This window comes from Mus caroli, unplaced genomic scaffold, assembly GCF_978045245.1.
Source record: "Mus caroli unplaced genomic scaffold, Mus_caroli_1 scaffold_11, whole genome shotgun sequence".
NCBI lineage: Eukaryota > Metazoa > Chordata > Mammalia > Rodentia > Muridae > Mus > Mus caroli.
The window spans coordinates 2,020,589-2,048,545 of record NW_028227266.1 but is presented as its reverse complement, the minus strand read 5'-3'; the positions used below and the strand labels follow the sequence as shown (position 1 = coordinate 2,048,545).

The window sequence follows — 27,957 nt, the reverse complement described above, 5'->3', positions numbered from 1 at the left end:
CCCTACCCACCCACTCCTGCTTCTTGGCCCTGGCATTCCCCTGTACTAGGACATATAAAGTTTGCAATACCAAAGGGCCTCTCTTCCCAGTGATGGCCGACTATGCCATCTTCTGCGACATATGCAGCTAGAGATATGAGCTCTGGGAGTATTGGTTAGTTTATATTGTTGTTCCACCTATAGGGTTGCAGACACCTTCAGCTCCTTGGGTGCTTTCTCTAGCTTCTCCATTGGGTGCCCTGTGTTCCATCTTAGAGATGACTGTGAGCATCCACTTCTGTATTTGCCAGGCACTGGCATAGCATCATATGAGACAACTGTAACAGGGTCCCTTCAGCAAAATCTTTCTGGCATAGGCAATAGTGTCTGGGTTTGGTGGCTGATTATGCTATGGATCCCAGTGTGGGGTAGTCTCTGGATAGTCCATCCTTTCTTCTTAGCTCCAAACTTTGTCTCTGTAACTCCTCTCATGGGTATTTTATTCCCTGTTCCAACTGGTAATAAGAACACATGCTCTTCTATGTTCATAGCAGCCTTATTTATAATAGCCAGAAGCTGGAAAGAACCCAGATGTCCCTCAACAGAAGAATGGATAATGTTGTACATTTATACAATGAAGTACTACTAAGCTATTAAAAACGATTGATTTGTGAAATTCTTGGACAAATGGATGTATCTGGAAGATACAATCCTTAGTGAGGTAACTCAATCACAAAATAATTCATTAGATATGCACTCGCTGATAAGTGGATATTAGCCCAGAACACCCAAGATACAATTTGCAAAACACAAGGAAATCAAGAAGAGGGAAGTTGTTGTATTTTTGAGAATAGTTTTTGGTATCTTTCATTTTTTGTTATACCAAATGAATTTGCAAATTGCTCTTTGTAACTCTATAAAGAATTGAGTTGGAATTTTGATGGGTAGTGCAATGAATCTATAGATTGCTTTTGGCAAGAAGACCATTTTTACTATATTAAACTGCCAATCCATGAACATGGGAGATCTTTCCAGTTTCTGAGATTTTTGATTTCTTTCTTCAGATACTTGAAGTTCTTGTAATGAACATCTTTCACTTGCTTGTTTAGAGTCACACCAAGTTATTTTATATTATTTGTGACTATTGCAAAGGGTGTCATTTCCCTAATTTCTTTCCCAGTCTGTTTTTCCTCTGAGTATAGGAAATCTATTGATTGATTTGAGTTAATTTATATCCAACAAGTTTGTTGAAGTTGTTTATCAGGTTTAGGAGTTCTCTCATGGAATTCTTGGGTTCACATAAGTATACTATCATATCATCTGCAAATTGTGATATTTTGACTTCTTCCTTTCCATTTTGTTTCCCTTTGACCTCCTTCTGTTGTCTAATTTCTCTGGCTAGAATTTTGAGTACTGATTGAATAGGTAGTGAGAAAATGGGCAGCCTTATCTAGTCCCTGAGGTTAGTGAAATTTCTTCAATTTTTCTCTCCATTTAGTTTGATGTTGGCTACTGGTTTGCTGTATAGTGCTTTTACTTTACGTTTGGACTTGAATTCTTGATCTTTCCAAGATTTTTACTATGAAGGGATGCTTTGAATTTTGTCAAATGCTTTCTCAGCATCTAATGAGATGATTATGTGGTTTTATTCCCTTTTGAGTTTGTTTATATGGTGGATCATGTTGACAGATTTTCATATATTGAACCTTCCCTGAATCCATGGGATGAAGCCTATGTGATCATGATGGATGATCGTTTTGATGTGTTCTTGAATTTGGTTTGCAAGGATTTTATTTTGCATCAATATCCATAAGGGAATTGGTCTGAAGTTCTCTTTCTTTGTTGGGTCTTTGTATGGTTTAGTTATGAGTGTAATTGTGGCTTTATAGAATGAAATGGGTAGTGTTCCTTCTGTTTCTATTTTGTAAACTAGTTTGAAGAGTATTTGTATGAGGACTTCTTTGAAGGTCTGATAGAATTCTGCACTAAACCCATCTGATCCTTGGCTTTCTCTCTCTCTCTTTCTTTCTCTCTCTCTTTCTCTCTCTCTCTTTCTTTCTTTCTTTCTTTCTTTCTTTCTTTCTTTCTTTCTTTCTTCCTTAATTTATTTGGCTGGAAGACTTTTAAGGACTGCTTCTGTTTGTTTGGGGATTATGGGACAATTTAGGTGGTGTATCTGATCCTAATTTAATTTTGGAACCCGATTTCTGTCTAGAAAATTGTCCTTTTCATCCAGATTTTCCAATTTGGTTGAGTTTAGACTTTTGTAGTATGATATGATGATTGTTTAAATTTCCTCAGTTTCTGTTGTTATCACTTCTTACCTTTTCATTTCTGTTTTTCTTAATTTAGATACTGTTTCTGTGCCTGCTGTTTAGTCTAGCTAAGGATTTCTCTATCTTGTTGATTTTCTCAAAGAACCAGCTCCTACTTTTGTGGATTCTTTGTATAGTTCTTTTTGTTTCTACTTGTTTGATTTCAGCCCAGATTTGAGATATTTCTTGCCATCTAATCTTCTTGGGTGTATTTGCTTCTTTTTGTTCTTTTTCCATGTCTTAAAACATGAATTTTCAAGGTCCTTTCCTCTCATTGATGCCTGATAAGGTCATCCTCTGCTACATATGCTCCTGGGGCCATGGGTCCTTCCATGTGTACTCCTTGGTTGGTGGTTTATTCCCTGGGAGCGCTGGGGCATCTGGTTGGTTGATATTGTTATTCTTTCTATGGGGTTGCAAACCCACTCAACTCCTTCAGTCCTTTCTCTAATTCCTCCATTGAGGACCCTGTGCTCCAATGGTTGGCTGTGAGCATCTGCCTCTTTTTTTTTTTTTTTTCAGGCAGCAAGCACTTCTTGGCATCCACAATAGTGTCTGGGTTTGGGGACTGTATGAAGGATGGATCCCCAAGTTGGGCAGTTTCTGGATGGCCTTTCCTTCAGTCTCTGCTTTACACATTATCTCCATATTTGCTCCTATGAGTATTTTTTCCTTTCTGGTAGTTGGAAGGAATTTATCCAGAAAACTTTTCTGGAATTAAAGAATCCGATCTAGAGAATGTTCACTCAAAGTTTTTTGAGGTTTCTAGTACAAAAAACATGATACAAGTGGGCATTTTTTCTTATGCATGTTCATGTTCTCCTTGCTGTTGATTAACAATAATTATTATGAGATGAAATCATGTATTTGTCAACAAAAAGGACACTAGGAGTAGAAATTGTATAGTCTTAGAATGCTAGATTGTCATACACAAAAGCTTAGAGAACCATGCGACATACGTTAAACATTGTTCAGGGATCTGTGGAGCTCAAATATCATGTGATAGAATATACTGAAGAATGCTGGTAGATTTTGAAAATGTATTGTGTTTTTGTTTGAGAAAGTGAATTAACAAACTGGCGAACATGCATAAGAAAAAAATGCTCACTTGTATCATGTTTCTTTATTCTAGAAACCTCATAAAAATTTGAGTGAACATTCTCTAGATCTGAGTATGTATTCCTAGAGGCAAGTTCTGAGTATCAGAAGAAGGCAAGAATATTTCTTTAAGTCTAGCACTCATGAAGAAGAGTCAGGTACATGTTTTTGTGTCCAAGGCTAACATGGTCTTCAAAGTGAGTTCCAGGACAGTCAGAGCTACCTAGTGAGAACCTGTCTGAAACAAAACAAAATAAAAGAAACTAACCAACCAACAAACATGAATGGAGATCTGGATCTTGGCTGACCAAAGATAAGACTATGTACTATCTCTGGCACAAAATTGAGATATAATGTAAATAGTAAGAGTAACAAGGAGAGAAAAGATTTGGAAATAGAATAGGCAGGTTAGGTGATTACTTTGATACACAGTGTGGAAGAGATTGAAGAATGAAGTTACATATTTAGGGATCTATCTTATAAATTTGATCATGAAGACAGAATGGTTGACCTAGAAATGAGAAAGATGTGAGACAAGATACTTCAGTTAAGTTTACAATTCCATACATTTAGATATCTGTGTTGAACATCTCTGTGTAAGTAGAACACATGCCTATCTTGTTTATTCTGTACTATTACATTAACTAATGAATAAAAAGGCAAATTATATATTCTGGGCACATAATAGTTACCAAGAAGAATCAAGGGGCAAATGGATATATTTGATAAAATAGGATTTTTTTTGTTGTTGTTTTGGGTTTTTTGTTTTGTTTTTGTTTTTTTAAATCTTCAAGTAAAGCAACTCTTAATTCAATAAGTTAAGGGCACTTACAAAATTCACTAAAATCACAATATAAAATGCACCATATAATGGTTTCTACATCAATACCCTTCTGTAATGAAGACTTAGCAAAAATATTCTCTTTGTCAAGCACTGTGCTAAGTAGTGGGAATAGCACAACAAAGAACAGGATGATCCCTCGTGGAGATTTTATTCTTGTGGAGAGGTATAGACATATAAATGGCAAAAACAAGCTATGTTTAAGTCCATCAGGACAAATGCAAAGAAGCAAGGATGTGGGGACCACCAGACCTTTATTTAAAAGTGCTCATGAGATTTCTTTTGATAGGTACATATTTAACATAGGCTGAAAAGACAGTAGGACCAGGGAGAAAGGGTAGAAATCTTGAACTGTTAATGGACACTTTCAGAAAGAGATCATAGATCTGGTATGACTTAAGGAAGAACACTCAGAAGGGGTGACTCTCACAATTTTAAGGCATGCTTGTGCAGAACTTGTAACCCCAGGAAAAAATGAGCTAACACTTACTATGCAGTAAAGAAAGATTCTTAAACATTTTATAGAACAAAGAATAAACAAAGATTTTAATTTGAGCTCAGTGAAGTAAAAATAATGATATAACATCCTCAAGATGAAAAAAATAGTGGTAGGTGAGCTTCATCAAATACTTGTAGAAGAATTCAATTTTGCATAGAGTTTCATAGAATATTTTGTCTCAAAATTGTCTTTAATGCTTTAAATTTTTATTTTTTGTTTCCAGGATTTATTTCAATAATACTAATAGACAGTTGTAAATGTGCATGTGTGAGTATATCTTATTACAAAAACATTTAAGAGAAAAATTATAAACATAGCATAAATTTGTCAATTATAACCTAAGAAATTGATTAAGAGGAATGGTAGGTAGCCACTAGGCATGAAAACCATGTATGTCAGAGACAAACAGTGGACATAAACCTCCTTTGTCTTATTCCTAAGAGATGATTAGTTTTAGCTAGATATGCAATAGTTTCATTTCTCAGCTAAGTTGTAGATAAGTTCTTCCTTGTGAGTAAATACTTATTACTAATTTATAAGTGAAAGTGGTTCATCAAAAGGTGTATCATCCCCATATTCTTTAGTGTCTTTTTCCTTTATTCATTTTACAAAGATGTGCAAATACAAATTTAATAAAATAAAGTAAAAGATGAGCAGATTTGGAAGGAACGAATCTATACTTTTCATGCAAAACTTTACATATCAGGATTTCCCCTAAAAAATGACCTATGGAAATTATCTAGTCTTATGATATTGTATAAAATATCTAACTGAAAAATTTTACACATTTAAAAATCCTGGGATGTTGGAATTTTCTTTTCTTCTCAGCTACAGCAATACTTGACTGGGAACTGTGTGGAAAAAAAAAAACAAATCTTACTTAAAAATAATTTCAATCCCAACCAAAAAAAGCCCAGGACCAGATGGGTTTAGTGCAGAGTTCTATCAGATCTTCAAAGAAGACCTAATTCCAGTTCTTCACAAACTATTCCACGAAATAGAAATGGAAGGTACTCTACCCAACTCATTTTATGAAGCCACAATTACTCTGATACCTAAACCACAAAAAGACCCAACAAAGATAGAGAACTTCAGACCAATTTCCCTTATGAATATTGATGCAAAAATCCTCAATAAAGTTCTTGCTAACTGAATCCAAGAACACATCAAAACATTCATCCATCCTGACCAAGTAGGTTTCATCCCAGGGATGCAAGGATGGTTCAATATACGGAAATCCATCAATGTAATCCAGTATATAAACAAACTCAAAGACAAAAACCACATGATCATTTCCTTAGATACGGAAAAAGCATTTGACAAGATCCAACACCCATTCATGATAAAAGTCTTGGAAAGATCAGGAATTCAAGGCCCATACCTAAACATGATAAAAGCAATCTAAAGCAAACCAGTAGCCAACATCAAAGTAAATGGTGAGAAGCTTGAAGCAATCCCTCTAAAATCAGGGACTAGACAAGGCTGCCCACTTTCTCCATACCTATTAAACATTGTACTTGAAGTACTAGCCAGAGCAATTCGACAACAAAAGGAGATCAAAGGGATACAAATTGGAAAAGATGAAGTCAAAATATCACTTTTTGCAGATGATATGATAGTATATATAAGTGACCCTAAAAATTCCACCAGAGAACTCCTAAGCCTGATAAACAGCTTCGGTGAAGTAGGTGGATATAAAATTAACTCAAACAAATCAATGGCCTTTCTCTACACAAAGAATAAACAGGCTGAGAAAGAAATTAGGGAAACAATACCCTTCTCAATAGTCACAAATAATATAAAATACCTTGGCGTGACTCTAACTAAGGAAGTGAAAGATCTGTATAATAAAAACTTCAAGTCTCTGAAGAAAGAAATTCTAGAAGATCTCAGAAGATGGAAAGATCTCCCATGCTCATGGATTGGCAGGATCAACATTGTAAAAATGGCTATCTTGCCAAAAGCAATCTACAGATTCAATGCAATCCCCATCAAAATTCCAACTCAATTCTTCAACGAATTAGAAAGTGCAATCTGCAAATTCATCTGGAGCAACAAAAAACCTAGGATAGCAAAAACTCTTCTCAAGGATAAAAGAACCTCTGGTGGAATCACCATGCTGGACCTGAAGCTTTACTACAGAGCAATTGTGATAAAACCTGCATGGTACTGGTATAGTGACAGAGAAGTAGACCAATGGAATAGAATTGAAGACCCAGAAATTAAGCCACACACCTATGGTCACTTGATATTTGACAAGGGAGCTAAAAACATCCAGTGGAAGAAAGACAGCATTTTCAACAAATGGTGCTGGCACAACTGGTTGTTATCATGTAGAAGAATGCGAATTGATCCATTCCTATCTCCTTGTACTAAGGTCAAATCTAAGTGGATCAAGGAACTTCACATAAAACCAGAGACACTGAAACTTATAGAGGAGAAAGTGGGGAAAAGCCTTGAAGATATGGGCACAGGGGAAAAATTCTTGAATAGAACAGCAATGGCTTGTGCTGTAAGATCGAGAATTGACAAGTGGGACCTCATGAAACTGCAAAGCTTCTGCAAGGCAAAAGACACCATCAATAAGACAAAAAAACCACCAACAGATTTGGAAAGGGTCTTTACCTATCCTAAATCAGATAAGGGACTAATATCCAATATATATAAAGAACTCAAGAAGGTGGACTCCAGAAAATCAAATAACCCCATTAAAAAATGGGGCTCAGAACTGAACAAAGAATTCTCACCTGAGGAATACCGAATGGCAGAGAAGCACCTGAAAAATGTTCAACATCCTTAATCATCAGGGAAATGCAAATCAAAACAACCCACACCACCTCACACCATTCAGAATGACTAAGATCAAAATTCAGGTGACAGCAGATGCTGGCAAGGATGTGGAGAAAGAGGAACACTCCTCCATTGTTGGTGGGATTGCAAGCTTGTACAACCACTCTGGAAATCAGTCTGGCGGTTCCTCAGAAAATTGGACCTAGTACTACCGGAGGATCCAGCAATCCCTCTCCTGGGCATATATCCAGAAGATGTCCCAACCGGTGAGAAGGACACATGCTCCACTATGTTCATAGCAGCCTTATTTATAATAGCCAGAAGCTGGAAAGAACCCAGATGCCCCTCAACAGAGGAATGGATACAGAAAATATGGTACATTTATACAATGGAGTACTACTCAGCTATTAAAAAGAATGAATTTATGAAATTCCTAGCCAAATGGATGGACCTGGAGGGCATCATCTTGAGTGAGGTAACACAATCACAAAGGAACTCACACAATATGTATTCACTGATAAGTGGATATTAGCCCAAAACTTAGGATACCCAAGATATAAGATACAATTTGCTAAACGCATGAAACTCAAGAAGAATGAAGACCAAAGAGTGGACATTGTGCCCCTTCTTAGAATTGGGAACAAAACACCCATGGAAGGAGTTACAGAGACAAAGTTTGGAGCTGTGATAAAAGGATGGACCATCTAGAGACTGCTATATCCAGGGATCCATCCCATAATCAGCTTCCAAACACTGACACCATTGCATACACTAGCAAGATTTCACTGAAAGAACCCAGTAATAGCTGTCTCTTGTGAGACTATGCCGGGGCCTAGCAAACACAGAAGTGGATGCTCACAGTCAGCTATTGGATGGATCACAGGGCTCCCAATGGAGAAGCTAGAGAAAGTACCCAAGGAGTTAAAGGGATCTGCAACCCTATAGGGGGAACAACATGATGAACTAACCAGTACCCCTGAGCTCTTGACTCTAGCTGCATATGTATCGAAAGATGGCTTAGTCTGCCATTACTGGAAAGAGAGGCCCATTGGACTTGCAAACTTTATATGCCCCAATACAGGATATGCAAACAGAACCCAGCATTTTGTTGCATACAGAAAATGCACCTCAGTGACAAAGACAGACACTCAGAGTAAAAGACTGGAAAAATTTTTCTAAGAAAAATGATCCAAGAAATAAGCTGAAGTAGTCATTCTAATATGAAATAAAATTGACTTTCAGCCAAAAATTATCAAAAAAAATGTAAGAAATGACATTTCAAATTCATCAAAGAAAAAAATCTACCAAGAAGAATTCTCAGTTCTGAACATCTATGCTCCAAGTGCAAGGACACCTACATTCATGAAACTTTATTAATGCTCAAAGAACACCTTGCATCTCACACAATAATAGTGGGAGATTTCAACACCAGGTCCTCAACAATAGACAGATCATGGAAACAGAAACTAAACAGAGACACAGTGAAACTAACACAAGTTATGAACCAAATGGATTTAATAGATATTTATAGAACATTTTATCCTAAAACAAAATAATATACATTCTTCTCAGTACCTCATGGTACTTTCTCCAAAATTGACCATGTAATTGGTCACAAAATAAGCCTCAACAAATAAAAGAAGATTGATTGAAATAACAGATCACCATGAACTGAGGCTGGTCTTCTATAACAACAAAAATACTGGTAGGCCCACATATACACGGAAGCTGAAGAACACTCTACTCAATGATAGTATGCACAAGAAGAAATAAAGAAAAAAATTGAAGACTTTTTAGAATTTAATGAAAATGAAGGCACATCATACACAAACATATGGGACACAATGAAAGCAGTGCTAAGAGGAAAACTCATAGCTCTAAGTGTCGACAAAAAGAAACTGGAGAAAGTATACACTCTCAGCTTGACAGCACACTTGAAAGATCTGGAACAAAAAGAAGCAAATAAACCCAAGAGGAGTAGACAGCAGGAAATAATAAAACTCAGGGCTGAAATAAAACAAACAAGTAGAAACAAAAAGAACTATACAAAGAATTTCCAAAACGAGAAGCTGGTTCTTTGAGAAAATCAACTAGATAGATAAGCCCTTAGCCAGAATAATTGGAGGGCACAAAGGGAGTATCCAAAATAACAAAATCAAAAATGAAAAGGGTGAGACAACAACAGAAACCAAGGAAATTAAAAACAAACAAACAAACAAAAAATCAGATCCTACTACAAAAGCTTAAACTCAACCAAATTGGAAAATCTGGATGAAAAGGACAAATTTCTGGATAGATATAAGGTCTCAAGGTAAAATCTAATCAGATAAAGCATCTAAATACTCCCATAAACCCTAAAGAAATAAAAGCAGTCATTAAAAGTCTCCCAACCAAAAATATTTCCAGGATCAAATGGATTTAGTGCAAAATTCTATCATACCTTCAAAGAAGACCTAATGCCAATACTCTTTAAACTATTTCACAAAATAGAAATAGAAGGAACACTACCCAATTCATTCTAAGAAGCCAGTTACATTTATAACTAAACCATACAAAGACCCAACAAAGAAGGAGAACTTTAGACCAATTAACCTTATGAACATCAATACAAAAATATTCAATAAAATTCTTGTAAACCGAATCCAAGAACACATCAAAACGATCATACACCATGATCCAGTAGGCTTCATCTCAGCGATGCAGGTATGGTTCAATATGTGGAAATCAATCAACATAATCCACTACAGAAACAAACTCAAGGCAAAAAACCCTACATGATCATTTTATTACATGTACTAGTACATACTGTATTTGACAAAACTCAACATCCCTTCATGTTAAAAATCTTGGAAAGATCAGGAATTTGAGACCCATAACTAAACATAGTAACAGCAATATACAGCAAACCAGCAGCCAGCATCAAACTAAATGGAGAGAAACTTGAAGCAATCCCACTAAAATCAGGGACTAGACAAGGCCGCTCACTTTCTCCCCATCTATTCATTTTAGTACTTGAAATTCTAGCTAGAGCAACTAGAAAACAAATGGAGATAAAAGGGATAGAAATTGGAACGGAAGAATACCAAAATATCATTATCTGCAGATGATATGGGAGTATATATAAGTGACCCACAAAATTCCACCAAAGAACTTCTAAACCTGATAAACAACTTCAGCAATCTGGCTAGATATAAAATTAACTCAAGCCGGGCAGAGGTGGCGCACGCGTTTAATCCCAGCACTTGAGAGGCAGAGGCAGGTGGATTTCTGAGTTCAAGGCTAGCCTGGTCTATAGAGTGAGTTCCAGGACAGCCAGAGCTACACAGAGAAACCCTGCCTTGAAATAAATAAATAAATAAATAAATAAATAAATAAATAAATAAATAAATAAATAAATAAAATTAACTCAAACCAATCAGTAGCCTTCCTATACCCAAAAGATAAAAAGGCTGAGAAAGAAATTATGGAAATGACACCCTTTACAATAGTCACAAATAATATAGAATAACTTGTTGTGACTCTAACCAAACAAGTGAAAGATCAGTATGATAAGAACTTCAAGTCTTTGAAGAAAGAAATCAAAGAAGATCTCAGAAGATGGAAAGATCTCTCATGCTCATGGATTGGCAGGATTAATATGGTCTTCTTGCCAAAAGCAATCTATAGATTCAATGCACTGTCTATCATAATTTCAACTCAAATCTTCATAGAGTTACAAAGAACAATTTGCAAATTCATTTGCTATAACAAAAAAACCCAGGATAGCAAAAACTATTCTCAAAAATAAAACAACTTCTGGAGGAATCACTTCCCTTATCTCAATCATCTGTATTACAGAGCAATAGTTATAATACTTATAAAAACTGTATGTTACTAGTACAGTGACAGGCAAGAAGATTCATGGAATAGCATAGAAGACCTAGAAATGAACTCACACCCTGTGGTCAGTTGGTCACAAAGGAGCTAAAACCATTCAGTGGAAAAAAGACAGAATTTTCACCAAGTGGTGCTGGTTCAACTAGATGTCAGAATGTAGAAGAATGCAAATTGATCAGTTATTATCTCCTTGTATAAAGCTCAAGTCCAAGTGGATCAAGGGCATTCACATAATAACACGAACATGAAACTAATAGAAGAGAAATTGGGGAAGAGCCTTGAAAAAATTCCTGAACAAAACACCAATGACTTATGCTCTAAGGTCAAAAATCAGCAAATGGGTCCTCATAAAATTGCAAAGCTTCTGGAAGGCAAAGGGCACTGTCAATAGGACAAATGAGTAACCAACTGTTGGCAAAAGAACTTTTCTTATCCTACATCTGATAGAGGGCTAATACATACAAAGAACTCAAGAAGTTAGATTCTAGAGAATCAAATAACCCTATTAAAAATAGGGTACAGAGCTAAACAAAAAGTTTTTGCTGGGTGGTGATGGCGCACACCTTTAATCCCAGCATTTGGGAGGCAGAAGCAGGTGGATTTCTGAGTTTGAGGCCAGCCTAGTCTGCAAAGTGAATTCCAAGATTGCCAGGGCTATACATCGAAACCCTGTCTCGAAAAAAACCAAAACCAAAACAACAACAACAAAAATTCAACTGAGTAATATTAAAGAGCTGAGAAGCAGCTAAAGAAATGTTCAACATCCTTAGTCATCAGAGAAATGCAAATCAAACAACCGTGAGATTCCACCTCACACCAGTCAAAATAGTTAGGATTAAAAACTCAGGTGACAGTAGATACTGGTGAGAATATGGAGAATGATGAACATTGCTGGTGGGATTGCAATCTGTTCCTACCACTGTGGAAATCTGTCTGGTGGTTTCTCAGAAAGTTTGACATAGCACTGCCTGAAGACCCAGCTATATCACTTTGGGGAATATGTCCAAAAGATTCTCCATCAAGTACACATGCTCCATTATGTTTATAGCAGCCTTATTTATACAACCTAGAAGCTGGAAAAACCCAGATGTCCTTCACTAGAGGAATGGATACAGAAAATGTGGTATATTTACACAACGTTGTACTTCACATCTATTAAAACCAATGAATACATATAACTATTAGGCAAATGGATGGAACTAGAAAATATCATCCTGAGTGTGGCAACTCAATCACAAAAGAACATAGGTGGTATGCACTCACCAATAAGTTTGTATTAGCTCAAAATCTCTGAATACCTAAGATACAATTCACAGACCACATAAAGCTCAAGAAGAAGGAAGACCAAAGTGTGGGTGCTTCAGTCCTTCTTAGAAAGTGGAACAAACCCAGTTACTATTGTGGATGCCAAGAAGTGACTGCTGACAGAGGCCTGATATAGCTGTCTCCTGAAAGACTCTGCCAGAGCCTGACTAATACAGAGGCTGGTGCTTGCAGCCAACCATTGGAGTGAGCACAGGGTCCCCAATGGAGAAAGGACTGAAGGAGCTAAAAGGGATTTGCAACTGCATAGGAAGAACAATATCAACCAATACCTGCCCCCCACCCCCGAGTTCCCAGGGAGGAAGACAACAACCAAAGAGTACACATGGAGTGACCCAGGGTTCAGCTGCATGTGAAGCAGAGGATAGCCATGTCAGGCATCAATGGGAGGAGAAGCCCTTTTTCTTGTGAAGGCTTGATGGATGCCTGAGTTTAGGAAAATTTGATGGTGAGAAGGTGGGGGTGTGTGGGTGTTTGGGGGAACATACTCATAGAAGCAGGAAAAGGGGGGATGGTATCGGGGATTACTGGGGGAAAACCAGGAAATGGAATAATATTTGAAATGTAAATAAAGAAAATATCCTTAAAAAAGGTTGTATATGAATTAGTAATCAACAACTTTAAAGGTAAAGTTAGAGTCAATAGTAGGCTGTGCATTCTTCACAGACATCATGAGAATCAAAACTGTACCCATTATCAAAGGCTCTAAGAAAAACCATAACAGGTAGAATTCATTCCAAGTGAACATCTTTACAAACAGGGTTTTCAAAAAATGTTGTCAGTGATTATTTATTATTTTTAAAAATATGGCTTTTATATTTGCTTTGTAATGAGCATGATTTAATATTATAAAATGAGAAACTCGGTTTCTCAGGATTTATTTGTTTATCGGTCCAGTTACAATTGTAGTTTTGATCCTGATATTTGTAGAAAGTAAATAGATAAAAAGTTTTGTTTAAAACTTCACTGTGGAAACATAGGTCTCTTACAAGTACTCTTTTGTTATAATTCTTTCACTTTCAAAAGGTAGCAAGTGAATGGATCTCCACAGTACTGAATTTAAGATAAAACTAGAATGGTCTCTGCAGTTAAAATATATCTATAAAAAGGATGTGGTCTGCATGAATCCCCAGGTGCAAGTGGTTAGCAGACCCAGGCTCCTCAGCACAGTTTGGGCAATGTCTTCTCATTTACATGTGGCTCAGACAATGCTTATCACGAGCACAAAGTATATGGTTCAGCAAAATGCATTCTTCATAAGAGATAAATTCTGTGCATGGTATTTCCAATTAGAGAGGGTTGTACTTTCATCAAAATCAAATATTTTTCTTCACTGATTAAGTTCCAGACAGAAGACTCTAATTCTCAGTGGGTTTCTACTTGGCTACTAAATGACTAATACTTTCTTATGAAATTAGTATACTACAATGAAAGCAAATAAAACCAAGATTTTCCTCAGCTTCATTAATGAATATCCTCAGTAACAGGAATCTGGCATGGCACCATCATTCTCTAGCCTATTCAGATTTTATGCTCATACTGTAAATGGGTTCCCAAATCCACTCCTTACATACATTTACCTGCATGAGAGTTGCCTGTGTTAATTCCCAGGAAAAAGGTAGAAATAGCGTGTCATGGATACTCTCTCAATAGTGGGCATCTGGGTCAGTTCACCTGGGACCTCAAATGAGTGTTGAACCTGCAATGGCAAATAAAGTCCTTAGAGATCTTCTAAGAAGGAAACTTCTTTTGCTGTTCTACATGACAACAACAACAAAAGTTTTGTATATTAGGAATGTAGCTGTGTAGGGTAACCATGTAACAGGAAAGCTTGGATATAATGCAGGCAGAATGACTTAGGAACTTATGAAAAGTGACTGCTCAAGAGTCTGAAAATCAGAGGGCTTTAGAAATACATGTATTGCTTGTATGTGGTATTCTAAAAATTTGTTCTTTAAATAAATCATCTGTTAAGTATAATCAGAATAGAACTGTTTATGCATCTTAGCATAATGACAGTTTTAGTGGACATAGAAGAACAAAATCAAACCCTTACCTTTCGAAAAATTTCCTCCAAATGATAACACCAACAGTACTTTTTGAAGCAGTCAATGAGTTTGAAAATGAAGAGAGAACCAGTCTTGCCTACCTTCCAAGAAATATTATCTGCAAATAAAGACATGGAAATGATGAAAAATGAAGACTCTGGGCATGACATTTAGGAACTAAGTATGATTGGGTGCTTCACAGAAGAAAGGAGGCCAAAGGAGAGTGAAGCAAAGACCTCCATAAAAGACACATGGAGAACCTGTGAGGATCTTCTGTCATAAAACCACAGGGGATTTTTAATAGGTGAACCCAATGTTACAGCCTACAGCAAGCAAGTCCTGTGGAAGATTACAGAGCCCTTCTAGGAACGACTTCATGGTAAAGAAAAACTCTCTTCCATTACCAGTCCTTGCTGCTCTGCTATAATTTTTCTGCACACTTTTTCTCCCTATTTAAGAAGACCATTTCTCTGTCCTTTGAACTAAGTTTCTCTTGTTAAAACACAGAGAAACAGTTCTCTAACTGTCACTTAACTGGCATCGAGCTGCCAACATTTCTTCTAGATTTAAAGCTTTCCTTCCTTGGCAGCTCCTTTTCACAAGACTACGAGTATCTGGCTTTTCCTCCTAGATCTTATATGAATTTCACAAAACAGGACTACCCCCTGTCTCCTGCCCCCTGCCACCCAACATTTCCAAATCCCTAAATCAATTTCATTTATCAAGCCTCACCTACTTGTGGCCTATCATTCACGTTAGAACTTGTTGGTAGCTCTGATAGCCTTACTGATAACTCTGAAATTCATTCATTTAGCTTTCATTTTTAAGAGTATTTTTTTCCAACCTCATTCTAAGAAATTTTCTAACTCTATTCTCAATTTTCTGTTGTTTCCATCTGTCCTTAGCATGGAGAAATGTTGTTTTGGCAATTGTAAATCCCCAAACTCAACCTTTAAGGCAGATATCTTCTAGAAATCAACAATTGCTCAACTCTTAATCCATCATTTCGCTTTTAGCTATGCCAGTGTCATCACAAACTCTCTGGCAGAATCTCCCCCCTCTCCACTTTAAAACAGTCACTTAAAAACTTTTGTAGACATTTTAATTTATAACATAGAATATTTGTAGTTCTTCCTTCCATATAGGTTTCTGCTAAATATAATTTTAACATGGCATGAAATAATATAGTGTAGTCTTTGGAAAATAAAACATCCTACTTAAATAGTTTTACTGTAGTAATCTTTTAGATAATGAATCACCTCCGTGTTCCCTCTCTCTTCCCAGTCAAATCAACAAAAACAATGAGTCATGTTAATTTCATGTACTAGTTACTGGAGCCAATGACTTGCCTCACTCCGTGTTATCATTATCATCTCTGTGTCTCAGTTATGCAATAGCAGTCTGACCAGCTTTGCTGCAGCTACTCTTACTATACTGTGTTTCAATAATTTTATTTAACAGTCAAATTTGCATCATTTCATTGTTTAAATTTCTCCAAAGTTACTACCATGAAAGTTCATGTAAGAACTTGCCTTATCTGGCTTCTCTCATGATTCAGTGCTTAAGGGACTTTGTCTTTTCTTACAAGCTTTTCTATTTCCGAGGTCTTCCATGCACTATGATTGTACAATGAGGAATATGGCCTTTTTCCTTGAAGTGGGTAACCTTTATATGCTGTGAGCCCCATATTTCTTTATAATACTTAATAAAAATGACTATTACTATTTCTGTTATAGCATGCTGTGTTTTCCCTCCAGTTAATGTCTGCCTCATGACCATGAGAATTGGCCCAGAAAAGTCAGGGTCCACATCTGTTTTTATTGTGTAGTATGTGTTTCATTAGCACAACTATAGCACAACATTTTACATGAGCAATAGGAATGAAATAATTTTGCATACTATACTTTATTTACACCAGTAAAAACATCTTTAGTGTTCTTAGCAGATTACATATAAATTTTAGTTCCTTTTTTCAGTAAAAGTATATAATTTAAATAAAATCTCATTAAAATTGCAACACCTAAAAACAAATAAAAGTGTGCTTTATCTAGGTATGGGTGGCCACTCTTTAGTTCAGTTTTCCCTCTCTGGTCTATACTTGAAGAGTCCTGTAATCTCTCTTAGCTCACACACAGCCATTCAGCAGCAGCAGATACAGCACCATGATTTACTAGAAAGGTTATATGTCACCTTTACTGTAGTTTCTCTGTTTTAGGGAGATCATTAACCATTTTTTGGCTACAGTAATATGAAGGCAGACATTTCATTGCTAACTAATTTCTAAAAATTAGATTAAAATAATAGGCTAAGAGTTTCCACAGTACATGCCTAGGCCTAGGATTTTTCACAGGTAGAGTTTTGTGAAATTATAGGTTATGCATCAAACTGTCACTAACATGTTTAAAAAGAAAACCAAAATGAAATAGCATTCATTTTTTATAATGAAAATATCTGAATTTTGGATTTCCTAAAACTACCTGTCTACATTAATCATTTCTAAGAAAATCTAATTATGAAAACCCAAATACTTTAAATATTTCTATCACTGAAAATGTCCCAATAATTAGACATAGATTGTTTACTGAAAATATATTATCTCAGGCTAACAACTAATACAAATGAAATCAGGCCATCTGAAGTCACTTACGTGGGGTAGAAGATTTGAAAGCAATGAAATCTGTCTCCACATGGGCCTTTGTTATACTATTATTCCATTTACTGCTCAACACACGCTCCTCATCTGTATCAGCAGTGGCTATCCCTTTGCTGGTGGATACCCAAATAGTTCCATTATATCCTAGGAGAGATGACACTTCTTAAACAAATGTAACATGCTCATATTCTTCCATAAAATATAACAAATGCCATTATGTACCTTATTTGGTACATTGAATTATGATTTTATTGAAAATGCAAATACTTATGTGCAAATGTTGCATGTGTGTAAAGCAAATACATATATGTGTGCAAGGTCTCCATGTCCTTGTGCACACTCAGAGGCTAAAGGAAAAATAATTTTGCTCTATCTTTCTTCATCTTATTCTTTTGACAGAATTTCTCAGTGAGTTTGGAGCTTACCTGCTAGCAAAGCATCAGTATTCTGCCTGTCTCTACCATCTATGGTCCTGAAGTTATCTGAAGACATGCTATGCCTGCCTTTTCACATAGGTTCTTGGGGTTTGTTCTTGCACAGTGAACACTCTTACTCACTAAGCCATCTCCCTGGCCTCAAAAATATATTATAAAAGTCCCAATGAACAAGAACAATACAACACCCACCATATTGATAAATGACTGGGACATTTCTTATTATCCCACGATATTCATTGTTTCTTTAAAATGTAAGACATAAGGTAGTTTCTTTTGGCCTGGACACACCAGTAGTACTAAAATGTCACCCCACCCCGTCTACTGGAGCATGCCAGACTCATAGAGGAAAGTTTAGAACCACATGCTCGAGCCCTGACTCTGACTCACTGCCTCTGCAGGCCTGCATGATGAGAATCTTGGGCTTGTTTCTCAGACTCTGACAGTTAGAGTTGTTGAAAATTTTGAAGATAGTGTCATCATGAAGAACATCTGGATTTTTGTTTCGGTGCTTCACCCCACAGATTCCTTCCAGGATGCCATGGGACATAAACACCAGGAATGTGCTGTCGGAGGACTGGTGCTCTGGACGGCCAGCAAACTGCATTAACTCTGTCTCCATTTCCTAAAAAGACTCTAGAGTCAAATCCAATGAATTCTCCAAATAAAGTTTGCATCTGAGTAACAAAGGAAGTTCACAAAAACTAAATAAATTCTAGGAGTCAAGAAATTCAGGCAAAGAAGTAAGATAAGTAATATTTTTACATGAGATCAGAAAATAGTATGAACATTAGTTTTTTGGTTTTTGTTTGTTTGCTTGTTTTTTAAACATAGTTTTCATTCCTATGGTTTTAAGGAGAATCTTGGACTTCTAAAGACTATAGAGATGGAATGTAATAGAAACTAACTTTATTACAATTAGGTTTTGGAAAATTCACATTGAAAGAAGTGGTACACAAAGAAGTTTATGTTAAAAAAATTAGAAATGTGAAATTTTTCACATCAAACAATATCAAGTTTTACATAGTTTCATCAAATCTGCCCAGGTTGCTTTGAACAGAACTGAGATCACAACCTTTGTTTAACTTTCAATAATTAGGCATTTTGTTCTGATATTGTTAAATCTTATGTGTTTATTCTCTAGGTCATGCAAATTTCAAGGCTCAGAGTTCATGTCACTCTTAGAATACCAGTTAATGGACACATGCAGACTAACACTTAAGAAATGCACCTGTTTTGTTAAAATAATGTTACAAGGCATTCTGTGAATAATTTCTATGAAACTACATTTTGGAGAAGGTCGAAACTCAGGAATCCTGCTCTGAAGCAAATATAATTTCTTCTGGTTGCTACACAAAGAGAGTTTGACAAAAGGACAAAGAAGGTTGCCCCAATCTCTGGGAAAATTACCTGAGCTGTAAGGTTTTCCTTTAACACCACAGAGTATCCAAGATTTTCAAGTAGTTCTTGCATGTTCAAAATGTCAGTATCAGCATTATCTCTATCAAAAAGGTAGTCAAACTTTTTGTTGCAGATGATGAGAGCCAGACGTGTTCGCCCCTCCTTCTCCATCACTGGATATATCTGCAGTTAACAGACACAGAAGATTTAAGAAAGGGACCTCCCCATACCTCTAAAATCAATACAGTGCAGATGAAAATAGTAATAGTGAACAACAGAATGTTGCTGATGGAGCTATGCTCTGCTGATGAAATGATAGAATGTGAGACTGAAAACATATATTGGGGCCTGAATATATATTAATTTTTGACTAGTGACATGACTTGGATTATATGGTGGGGTGGATTTGAGGACATAATTTGAGATAAAATTTAAAAATGGGAAAAATATAGGATGAGCACCACTTGATTAGATGAAGTTCATTTTCCTTTGTCAGATCTGAAGGAATCTGTATGTGTAGCCTGAAAGGGCTAACTCCAGGCCCCTGCTTCCAAAGCTCATCACCTCTTTTGCCCTTTCTGTCTTTATCTTACAAAACTGATCACGAGGACAAAGCTTCAGTTTATCTTGGACTTCTGAGCTCTGGATTCTATGAGGAGCTGAAAGAGAAAACAGAACTGACACTGTCCCATAAGTCATACATACACATGTCACATCCCCGAGTTCATCATTTTGGAGTGCTCACAGGTGCTCCTCTGAAAACTAATGAAAGGTAAAAACGAATTCATATATAAACAACTGAAGCAAAAATCTTGATTTTTTTCTCTTTTTTGTTTTCTGTTTATTACTGACATTTTTGTGCTTTTCTGGTGTTTGCAACATTATCTAGTCTTTCAAGTTCAACACATTAGAATCACATAAATGTAGGGATCTAAACTTTGTAAGGAAGTTAAACTTCATTTAGTAGACTTCAACAAGCAATTGATATTTTAATTTTTTACCCTTGGATAGCCTTTCAGGTCATTCCAGTGAAGGAAAGCCCACATCAGTTTAATGTTTGGCTCTATCCACAAATCTGTTATCTTGTTTTTTTTTCTATTTTAAGATATGCAATTCTTGGAACACAGTCCAGTGTTTGGTGTTGGATAACTCTCATAAATGACTGGGCTGATGAGTGGGTCTATATTTGACCAAATTTTTAGGGAATGACAACTATCAATGAAGGCATTTTTGAGAGAAACACCCCCACCCCAACACACATATGCATGTCCACATGCACACACACACACACACACACACACACACACCTATGCATACATTCATAAGCACACACATACAAACACACATACACACATGCACACACATGCATACATGTATGCACACATTCGCACAAATGTGCACGCCTGCATGCACAGAAATGAGCACATATTCATATACATGTTTACTATAGTAGACTCATTTTTCACTAAGAAGAAGGTTGAGGCATCATATATCTCTGACTCTGAACTTAGCAGCTTTTCTTATTTCAAATCTAATTTCTTACTTCCCTGTCAGGTTATGACCTTACATATGGACTTGTAATATGGCAAGGTCATTCCTGTTTCAGGTGTATCCTGGCCTCTAGTTTTGCTCAACAGTTTTGCACAAATTTCCTTTTCACCTTGGAGGTATATTCTAACATATCTCCTCATTGTGATTGGCTAAACATTTGAGCGTATACCTTTCCTTTGCTTCTTAATCCTCAACCCATCCTTACATACGCAATTGCTTTCTCTAGTCTAACTCACTTTCTTTTATCTGTTAGATGAATTCACATTACTTCTTACATGTTTATTGTATATCACCACTCACTAAGTAATACATTCAGTTTTAGTGAGGGAGTTTTGATCTACCATTCTTACTGCTATATAAACCAAATATTAAGAACAGAAATTCAATATTCCATTTAATGTATGGTACAGACATACAAACATTAAAAAAAAAACATAGGTTTTCTTCCTTAGTTTGTCAGAACTTCTGAAAATATAACATTCCTAAAACACTATCACTATTGTTTCTAGACAAATGTAATTCCTTAATAAGCCTCAGTAGTTCATATGTGACTCATACCATGTTAGGTATTTTTTATATAATTACATATAAAATTTAAACAGTATACACACAAGCTTAACTACATCTTGCTTGTGCTACTAATTTCCAAAACCATAACTATTTTATAAATTTAAAGATATTATTAACATCATTTAAAAACCTGGGCTATTACAGCATATGTCAGCGATAGTAGCGGCCTGCTGTTTGGCCCTGTTGTGGCCCTAGTCCCACAACCCCAGAAAGCTTTGAAAATCTACTTTCTCTCAAATGACATCAGCATAAGCTCTGGAATAAACATTACCTGTCAGCATTAGATGTGATTCATGGGCCAATCCAGCATTTACCTCCATTTCATCATCCTCTACTTTTCTCTTGGATTCTGAAGAGAAGTTGAGAACCAGGATTTGAAGGACTTTCTAGTGGTCGAGGGTAAAAACACTCCAGAGTTTCTGAGACTCCGTGAAGTAATTTCAGGGAACTTTTGACCCCATTCCTCAGTGATAAGCAAGACTCATGAAACAGGGGTTTTTGTGCAATTACCCATCAGAGATAAAGATGATGTTTGCTTTAATAAAGCTTGTCCCTCATCTTTGCTGTCTTTAATTTCATTTTCAGAGTCCAGAGTAGACAACAAAAAGGAGAATCAGTATTCTGTTTCAAAGATATTTTCTTGTTTGTTTATGTTTTTGAAAGTTCCATATGCTGACATACAGAATTGTGAGCATGACAATCTACTACCATTCAGACTGAAACAGGAAAAGTATGCTTTGAAAGCTAAAGGTTCTGTTTACAGTTAAGAGAGTTAACAAAAAGTTCATGTTTTTCCTGTTTCTTAGGTGTGATATAAGTTGAAAAAACATCCTTTTCAATCTACACTAAACTTGTGACCCCATTCACATGATTTAGGGCCTTACCTACCTTTGTTCCTTCCCATGAACGGTATTCTTTCTACCAGTGTATAATGGCCACTCTCTTACCCCTGGGAGCACCTCATGTCTCCTATACAAAGAACCCCAGGAGCCTGGCAGGGGCTGCTCTGTCAAATCTCTACCTAGGGTGAGGTAGCTGGTTGGCAAGTCTCAGGTGCACCCCAAAGGACAGCGTAACTGAACAATTGTGGATTTGGTGTTTTCCCCTTACAATTTTCAGGTTTTATAAAATCTATTTTAAACTCCTGCTTGTTTCCCCATTCCTCATCCCTCTAGTGTTATGTCCTCCTTTTATTTTTTTATATTGTGTTATTACTTGTGATCCCTGAATCCAAACTCTGTTGTCCATTTGCTCAGGGCTGAGTGGACATCCCCTGGATATGAGCAATCACTGGCTATGTCTCCAGTGTCAAGTGACTCTACTTCACTCAGAAGTTATATACTGCTGTCCCTTCTGAGAATGAGAATGTAGAATACTACAGTTCCCTGAGTCTTTCCTAGGACATTAAAAATAGAGATCAAATGGATACTGTGGCAGTCTGCTGCATAATGCATAATTACCTGATGGAGAAGAAGGTGTACATATCTTCTGAGGTCCATCATCTTCATCATTAGAAAATTCTGAAACAATATTAACAGCAGATTTTGGGGGGCAATATAACAAAACTTCTAGTACATTTATACATGAAAAACTCTCTCAAGCACTAAGGAAATACCCATGTTGCTCTTTGAAACAGATGTTCCATCTGGTTGACAAGCTTCAGTTTTGTTTATAAGCATGCTAGCCTTTTCCAAATAAAAACTAAAGGCACACATTCTATGAAACAAGAACTTTTCTGTGATACTTGTATAAATAAAGATGTAGACAAAGTCTGTACCCAGAGTCTGTTTCCTTGTAATTGCATTTATTTATCTGAGAACAAAGATATACTTGACTGTATTAAAGTTGTTCTTTATACAACAAAAATAAAGCAGACAAAAATGCCAAGAATTTAAGATACACATTTCTTTATTACTTGCTGGGGTAGAATGATGGGACTGCAGACCAAGGACCACTTGCTACCTTGTGCTAAATATTTAATGCAGTACATAAACACCCACTGTTCTTCAGTGATTGATGCTGTGCTATCAAAATAGAAAACCTGAGACATGAATGAGACAACTACATACAAAAAATTTAAAATACTTGCTGTTTTTAGAAATAAATTAATAATCCATTAAACTTCATATTTAGGGATTTTTGTTTGTTTATTTTGTTTTGTTTTATTTTTTTCCAGAAGGAATTAAAGCAAAGAGATTTTCATCTCAGGAATTGAGCTACATCTAAGAGGACAGAGTGGCCTTCTCCACTCCCTCCTTCAAATCTGAGAATGAGTCTACAATCTCCATGATATGACCAGAAGCTTGGATCACAATAAAAGAGGGAGGGGTTCAGGATCAGGTGTGGGAGGAGACAGGGGAGATGTACAGAGGATCAGGAGATTGAATGTATATGTGTAGCAGTGGAGGTTGGGCAATTGGGGGTAGGCACTAGAAAGTTCCAGATGCCAGGGAAACAAGAGGTTCCCAAGACCCAGTGGGGATAACATTAGCTGAAATACCAAACACAGGGGAGATAGAACCCATGGAGACCATAGTCAATAGATAGGTACAGCCCCCAGTTGAGAGATGTGGCCACCTACCCTTCTCAAAAGTTCTAACCCAGAATTGCTTCTGTTTAAAGAAAATATAGGGATTAAGAGTGGGACAGAGACTGAAGCCATCTAGAGACTGCCCCACTTAGGAATCCATCTTATCTGCAGACAGTAAACCCAGACACTATTGCTGATGCCAAGAAGCACTTGCTGACAGGAGACTAGTATAGTGGTCCCACGAGGGGCTCTGCCAGAGCCTGACCAATACAGATAAGGATGCTCTCAGCCAACCATCAGACTGAGCACAAGGACCCCAGAGGAAGAGATAAGGAAGTACTGAAGGAGCTGAAGGGGATTGCAGCCCCGTAGGAAGAATAACATCAACTAACTAGACCTCCCAGAGCTCCCAGGAACTAAACCATCAGCCAAAGATTACACATGGATGAACCCCATGGCTCTAGCTGCATATGTAGCAGAGGAGTGCCTTATTTGGCATCAATGGGAGGGGAAGCCCTTGGTCCTGTGGAGGCTTGATGCCCCAGCATAGGGGGATGCTAGGGTAGTGAGATGGGTGTGGGTGAATAGATGGGAAGCATCCTTATAGAGGCAGGAGGATGAGGATAGGATGGGAGGCTTGCAGAGGGGAAACTAGGAAGGGGACAACATTTGAAATCTAAACGAATAAATAACCTTTAAACAATGAAATAAAAATAAAATAAAAACAAAACAAAGAACCCCTGCTTTTTCTTAATCAAGATGACTTGATATTTGATGAGTACCTGCCATCTGACATGTGTGATTTCTTACATGATCAATATGTTTCATGAATAAAGTAGCCAATGAGGCTTGCCTTCTTATGCCTGTGTTTTAGGACAGAGAAACACAATAATGTATTGAATATGTAAATTTCATGGGGTAATCAGTGGTGCAATTGTTAAGGGAAAAATAAAATATTCAGAAGTAGAAAATTAATTTGGGTGAATCTGGGTGTTTTTCATTTGCTAAACAAATAGACAAGTAACAGTCTAAGGGATATGGGGAGGTCAGATTTCCTTAAGAACAGAAGTAAACACAGAAGTTTTGTAGGAAGTAGAAAGGAAGGAGCTGATGGCATTTTGGCCAGAACTACTCACGTAAACTCAGCTGTTCCTGGGAATTGGCAATGTGGCCAGCAAATATTTTTCCTGCCATGTCTGTTTTCTCAAAGAAGTTCTCAACCAGATTCTCAGCCTTGTTCAGGATGAAACTCGCACTCTCCCCTATTTTGAGTAACTCATCTCCATTTAAAACATTCTTCTCCACCAGGTCATCAAAAACCCCATCCAGCATGTCCTTGGCCAAACCTTTGATCTTGTAGATTGGATCTCTTTCATGTGTTCTCCTGGCTGTAAAAATAATACCATTTAGACAGGGAAAGGTATTTCAATATCTGTTTCTACACTACCAGCTTTCAAATTCAAATACAGACAAGAATCGCCCACATAGATAAATAAACAGGACTCCCTGTAAGGCCTTCCTGGAAATTATACTCACTGCAGAAGGATGGGACCCATGGGCTTTCCTTTTTATAAAAGCCTTTCCTTCATTTTTGAGATTATAATATAATTAATCAGGTGACAGTTGAGTGACAATTTGTCTATGAACCCACAGGAGCATTTATATTGTCCAACATATATCACATTTATACAGAAGGAAACATAGGTGGGGAGAAGAGAAACATCTCCATCAGGCGATTCAGCCATAGATACCTGATGTCTGACATTTCTGCAGATCACTCATGACCCTTCCACTTTTGCTCATCATTGTAAATATCTTTTTTTTTTTTTTTCGAGACAGGGTTTCTCTGTGTAGCCCTGGCTGTCCTGGCACTCACTTTGTAGACCAGGCTGGCCTCGAACTCAGAAATTCGCCTGCCTCTGCCTCCCGAGTGCTGGGATTAAAGGCGTGCGCCACCACGCCCGGCGTAAATATCTTAAAAGGATATTTTATTCCATACACAGCATAGTATAACGTGAACACATTACAGCTATAATGTCCCAGATTTTGTTTATACTGCCAGTGGTCCTAGAGAGCTCTGTGTAGAAATAGAGAAATCAAACTAGCTGCCTGGCTTGCTGCTGAAAGTAGTTCAGATACAGAGCAGAAAGAGAAAATGCAAGGTTTTGTTCGGTAGTAAAGTTTCTCATCCTCAGAACAAAATACCCACAGAGCTGGAGAAAACCTCTAGTCAGTGAATCAAAGGCAATACTTAAAACACAGGAAATACTAAAAGGAGGGGTCTAGAGAGATTCATTTTCCTTTCTTTCCCACAGTTGTAAATGCTGAGTATAAATGCCTTTGAGAGTATCTGCAAGCACTCTGCTTCAACATGTGCTACCATAGCCTCCCTCCCCTCAACTTACAAACAGCTCTGCTTTGATGAAGCATTGTTATCTCTTCTCTCAGAAATCCGTATGTAACTTCCTCAACACAAGCAGAAACGAAGAAAGGACTCACCCGCCATGGCTGTGCAGGATTCCTGGACATAAAAAGCATCAAAACCGAAAGCAATCTGAGAAACAGTCTGCCTTTCCTTCCCAGAAACATACCAATGGTGCTGTGTCACTGAAAACACCCACTTGCCAAATTCTCCTGCTCTTTTCCCAGAAAGTCAACCAGGGCTCTGCTATTATAAGCAGAGTTTCTCTTGACTTTACAAAGTTTTTTGACTGAAAATGTATATTCATGCACAACTCATTCTCAATCTAGTCCATGGTTAGCACAATTTCGAAATGCACTCTGAGTTGTTTTTCTTAGCATCTCTATGGTCCTTTACATAGACAAGAGACCATGAGACAGTGACACTTGGTCAACCCAGAATGTGTCAATTCGCAGAGCTTCAGCTAAAGGAGATGCTGACTGAGATGCCAAACCTTGATGCTGGTACCACCAATTCAAAACCCTGGTAAGTCATCTTGTTTCTATTTCTGAGTCAGCAGGTTTATTTGTTAATTTTAGATATTATTAATCTGGAGACACCAGTGTACACTGTGGTATGTTAAATGCACAGGACAGTCTTTTTCTCTAACTTTTGAAAATTTATGGATAAATAATGGCCGTAAAAGTTAAATAAGGGAAATGTTTATAAAATGGGAAAGAATGTTTATAAAATGGGAAGAAATGCTGTTTTATAGCCGGGCAGTGGTGGCACATGCCTTTAATCCCAGCACCTGGGAGGCAGAGGCAGGCAGATTTCTGATTTCGAGGCCAGCCTGGTCTACAGAGTGAGTTCCATGACAGCCAGGGCTACACAGAGAAACCCTGTCTCGAAAAACCAAAAAAAAAAAAAAAAAAAAAACCAAAAAAAAAAAAAAAAAACCCAAAAAACAAAAACAAAAACAAAAACAAAAAAACAAAAAAAAATGCTGTTTTATACTTTACTTTCATGGTTCAGGATGCTGCATAGTAGAGGCTTTCTTTCCGAATTGTTAATTTCCTCATACAATACTTAATACAATTCTAATGCTGTTGACTTCGTCCATTTGTCTTCTTGTAGTAGCCTTCTTTGCCTTACTGCCCACAGGAGTTAATTGGAGTGAATAACACCTCACCTTCAAAGAACTTGGTACACTTTCAGGCCTGTCTTCACTAAGCCAGAAAGACTTTTCCGGCTTGGAAATCTGAACATCCATGTAGAAAATTTGTTGACAGCAAGAGAAAGAGAGTGTCCTCACTTCTTGGCAGAAGAGGAAGCAGAATGTAGTCACTCAGTTGTACTTCTCCTTTTCTGTTTTTTAACCTCTTCAAGACCTCAGTACAAGCGGAAGCACATGTAGGCCCGCTTTCTGCTTCCCACCCTCCTGTAGTATGTCCACTCCAAAAACTCCATCAGAATCATTCTTGCCTCACAGACAACACAAGACTCCCTTAGTACTATCAAAATGCTACCACAGTTCCAGTGTCAGACAATTGTATTAGAAATCAATCAACTTGCTCCTTGAAAACACTATAGTGAAAATATATAGGCTGACAAGTTGAGAACTATCAAGTTGGTAGGCTATACCTTT

General features: G+C 37.1%; 1 protein-coding gene across 3 annotated transcripts; it reads right to left on the bottom strand.

Moving 5' to 3' along the window:
• Nucleotides 1-4,477: 4,477 nt before the first annotated feature.
• LOC110302047 (caspase-12) lies at nt 4,478-27,599 on the bottom strand. Of its 3 annotated transcripts, none has more exons than XM_021172806.3 (12): nt 27,502-27,599; nt 26,408-26,429; nt 25,045-25,296; nt 22,839-22,898; nt 21,650-21,727; nt 19,822-19,916; nt 19,267-19,440; nt 18,247-18,481; nt 17,417-17,566; nt 14,778-14,887; nt 14,302-14,420; nt 4,478-5,583 (listed from the first exon to the last, which is right to left on the bottom strand). In XM_021172806.3, the coding sequence occupies exons 1-11, from the start codon at nt 27,580-27,582 to the stop codon at nt 14,322-14,324; spliced, it is 1,356 nt and encodes a 451-aa protein (XP_021028465.2). In that variant the 5' UTR covers nt 27,583-27,599; the 3' UTR covers nt 4,478-5,583; nt 14,302-14,321. The 3 variants fall into 3 exon arrangements, with proteins under 3 accessions (XP_021028465.2, XP_029336909.1, XP_029336908.2); XM_029481049.2 differs by having other exon boundaries at nt 26,314-26,429; nt 27,502-27,546; XM_029481048.2 differs by lacking the exon at nt 27,502-27,599 and having other exon boundaries at nt 26,314-26,448.
• Between the last annotated feature and the right edge of the window lie 358 nt (nt 27,600-27,957).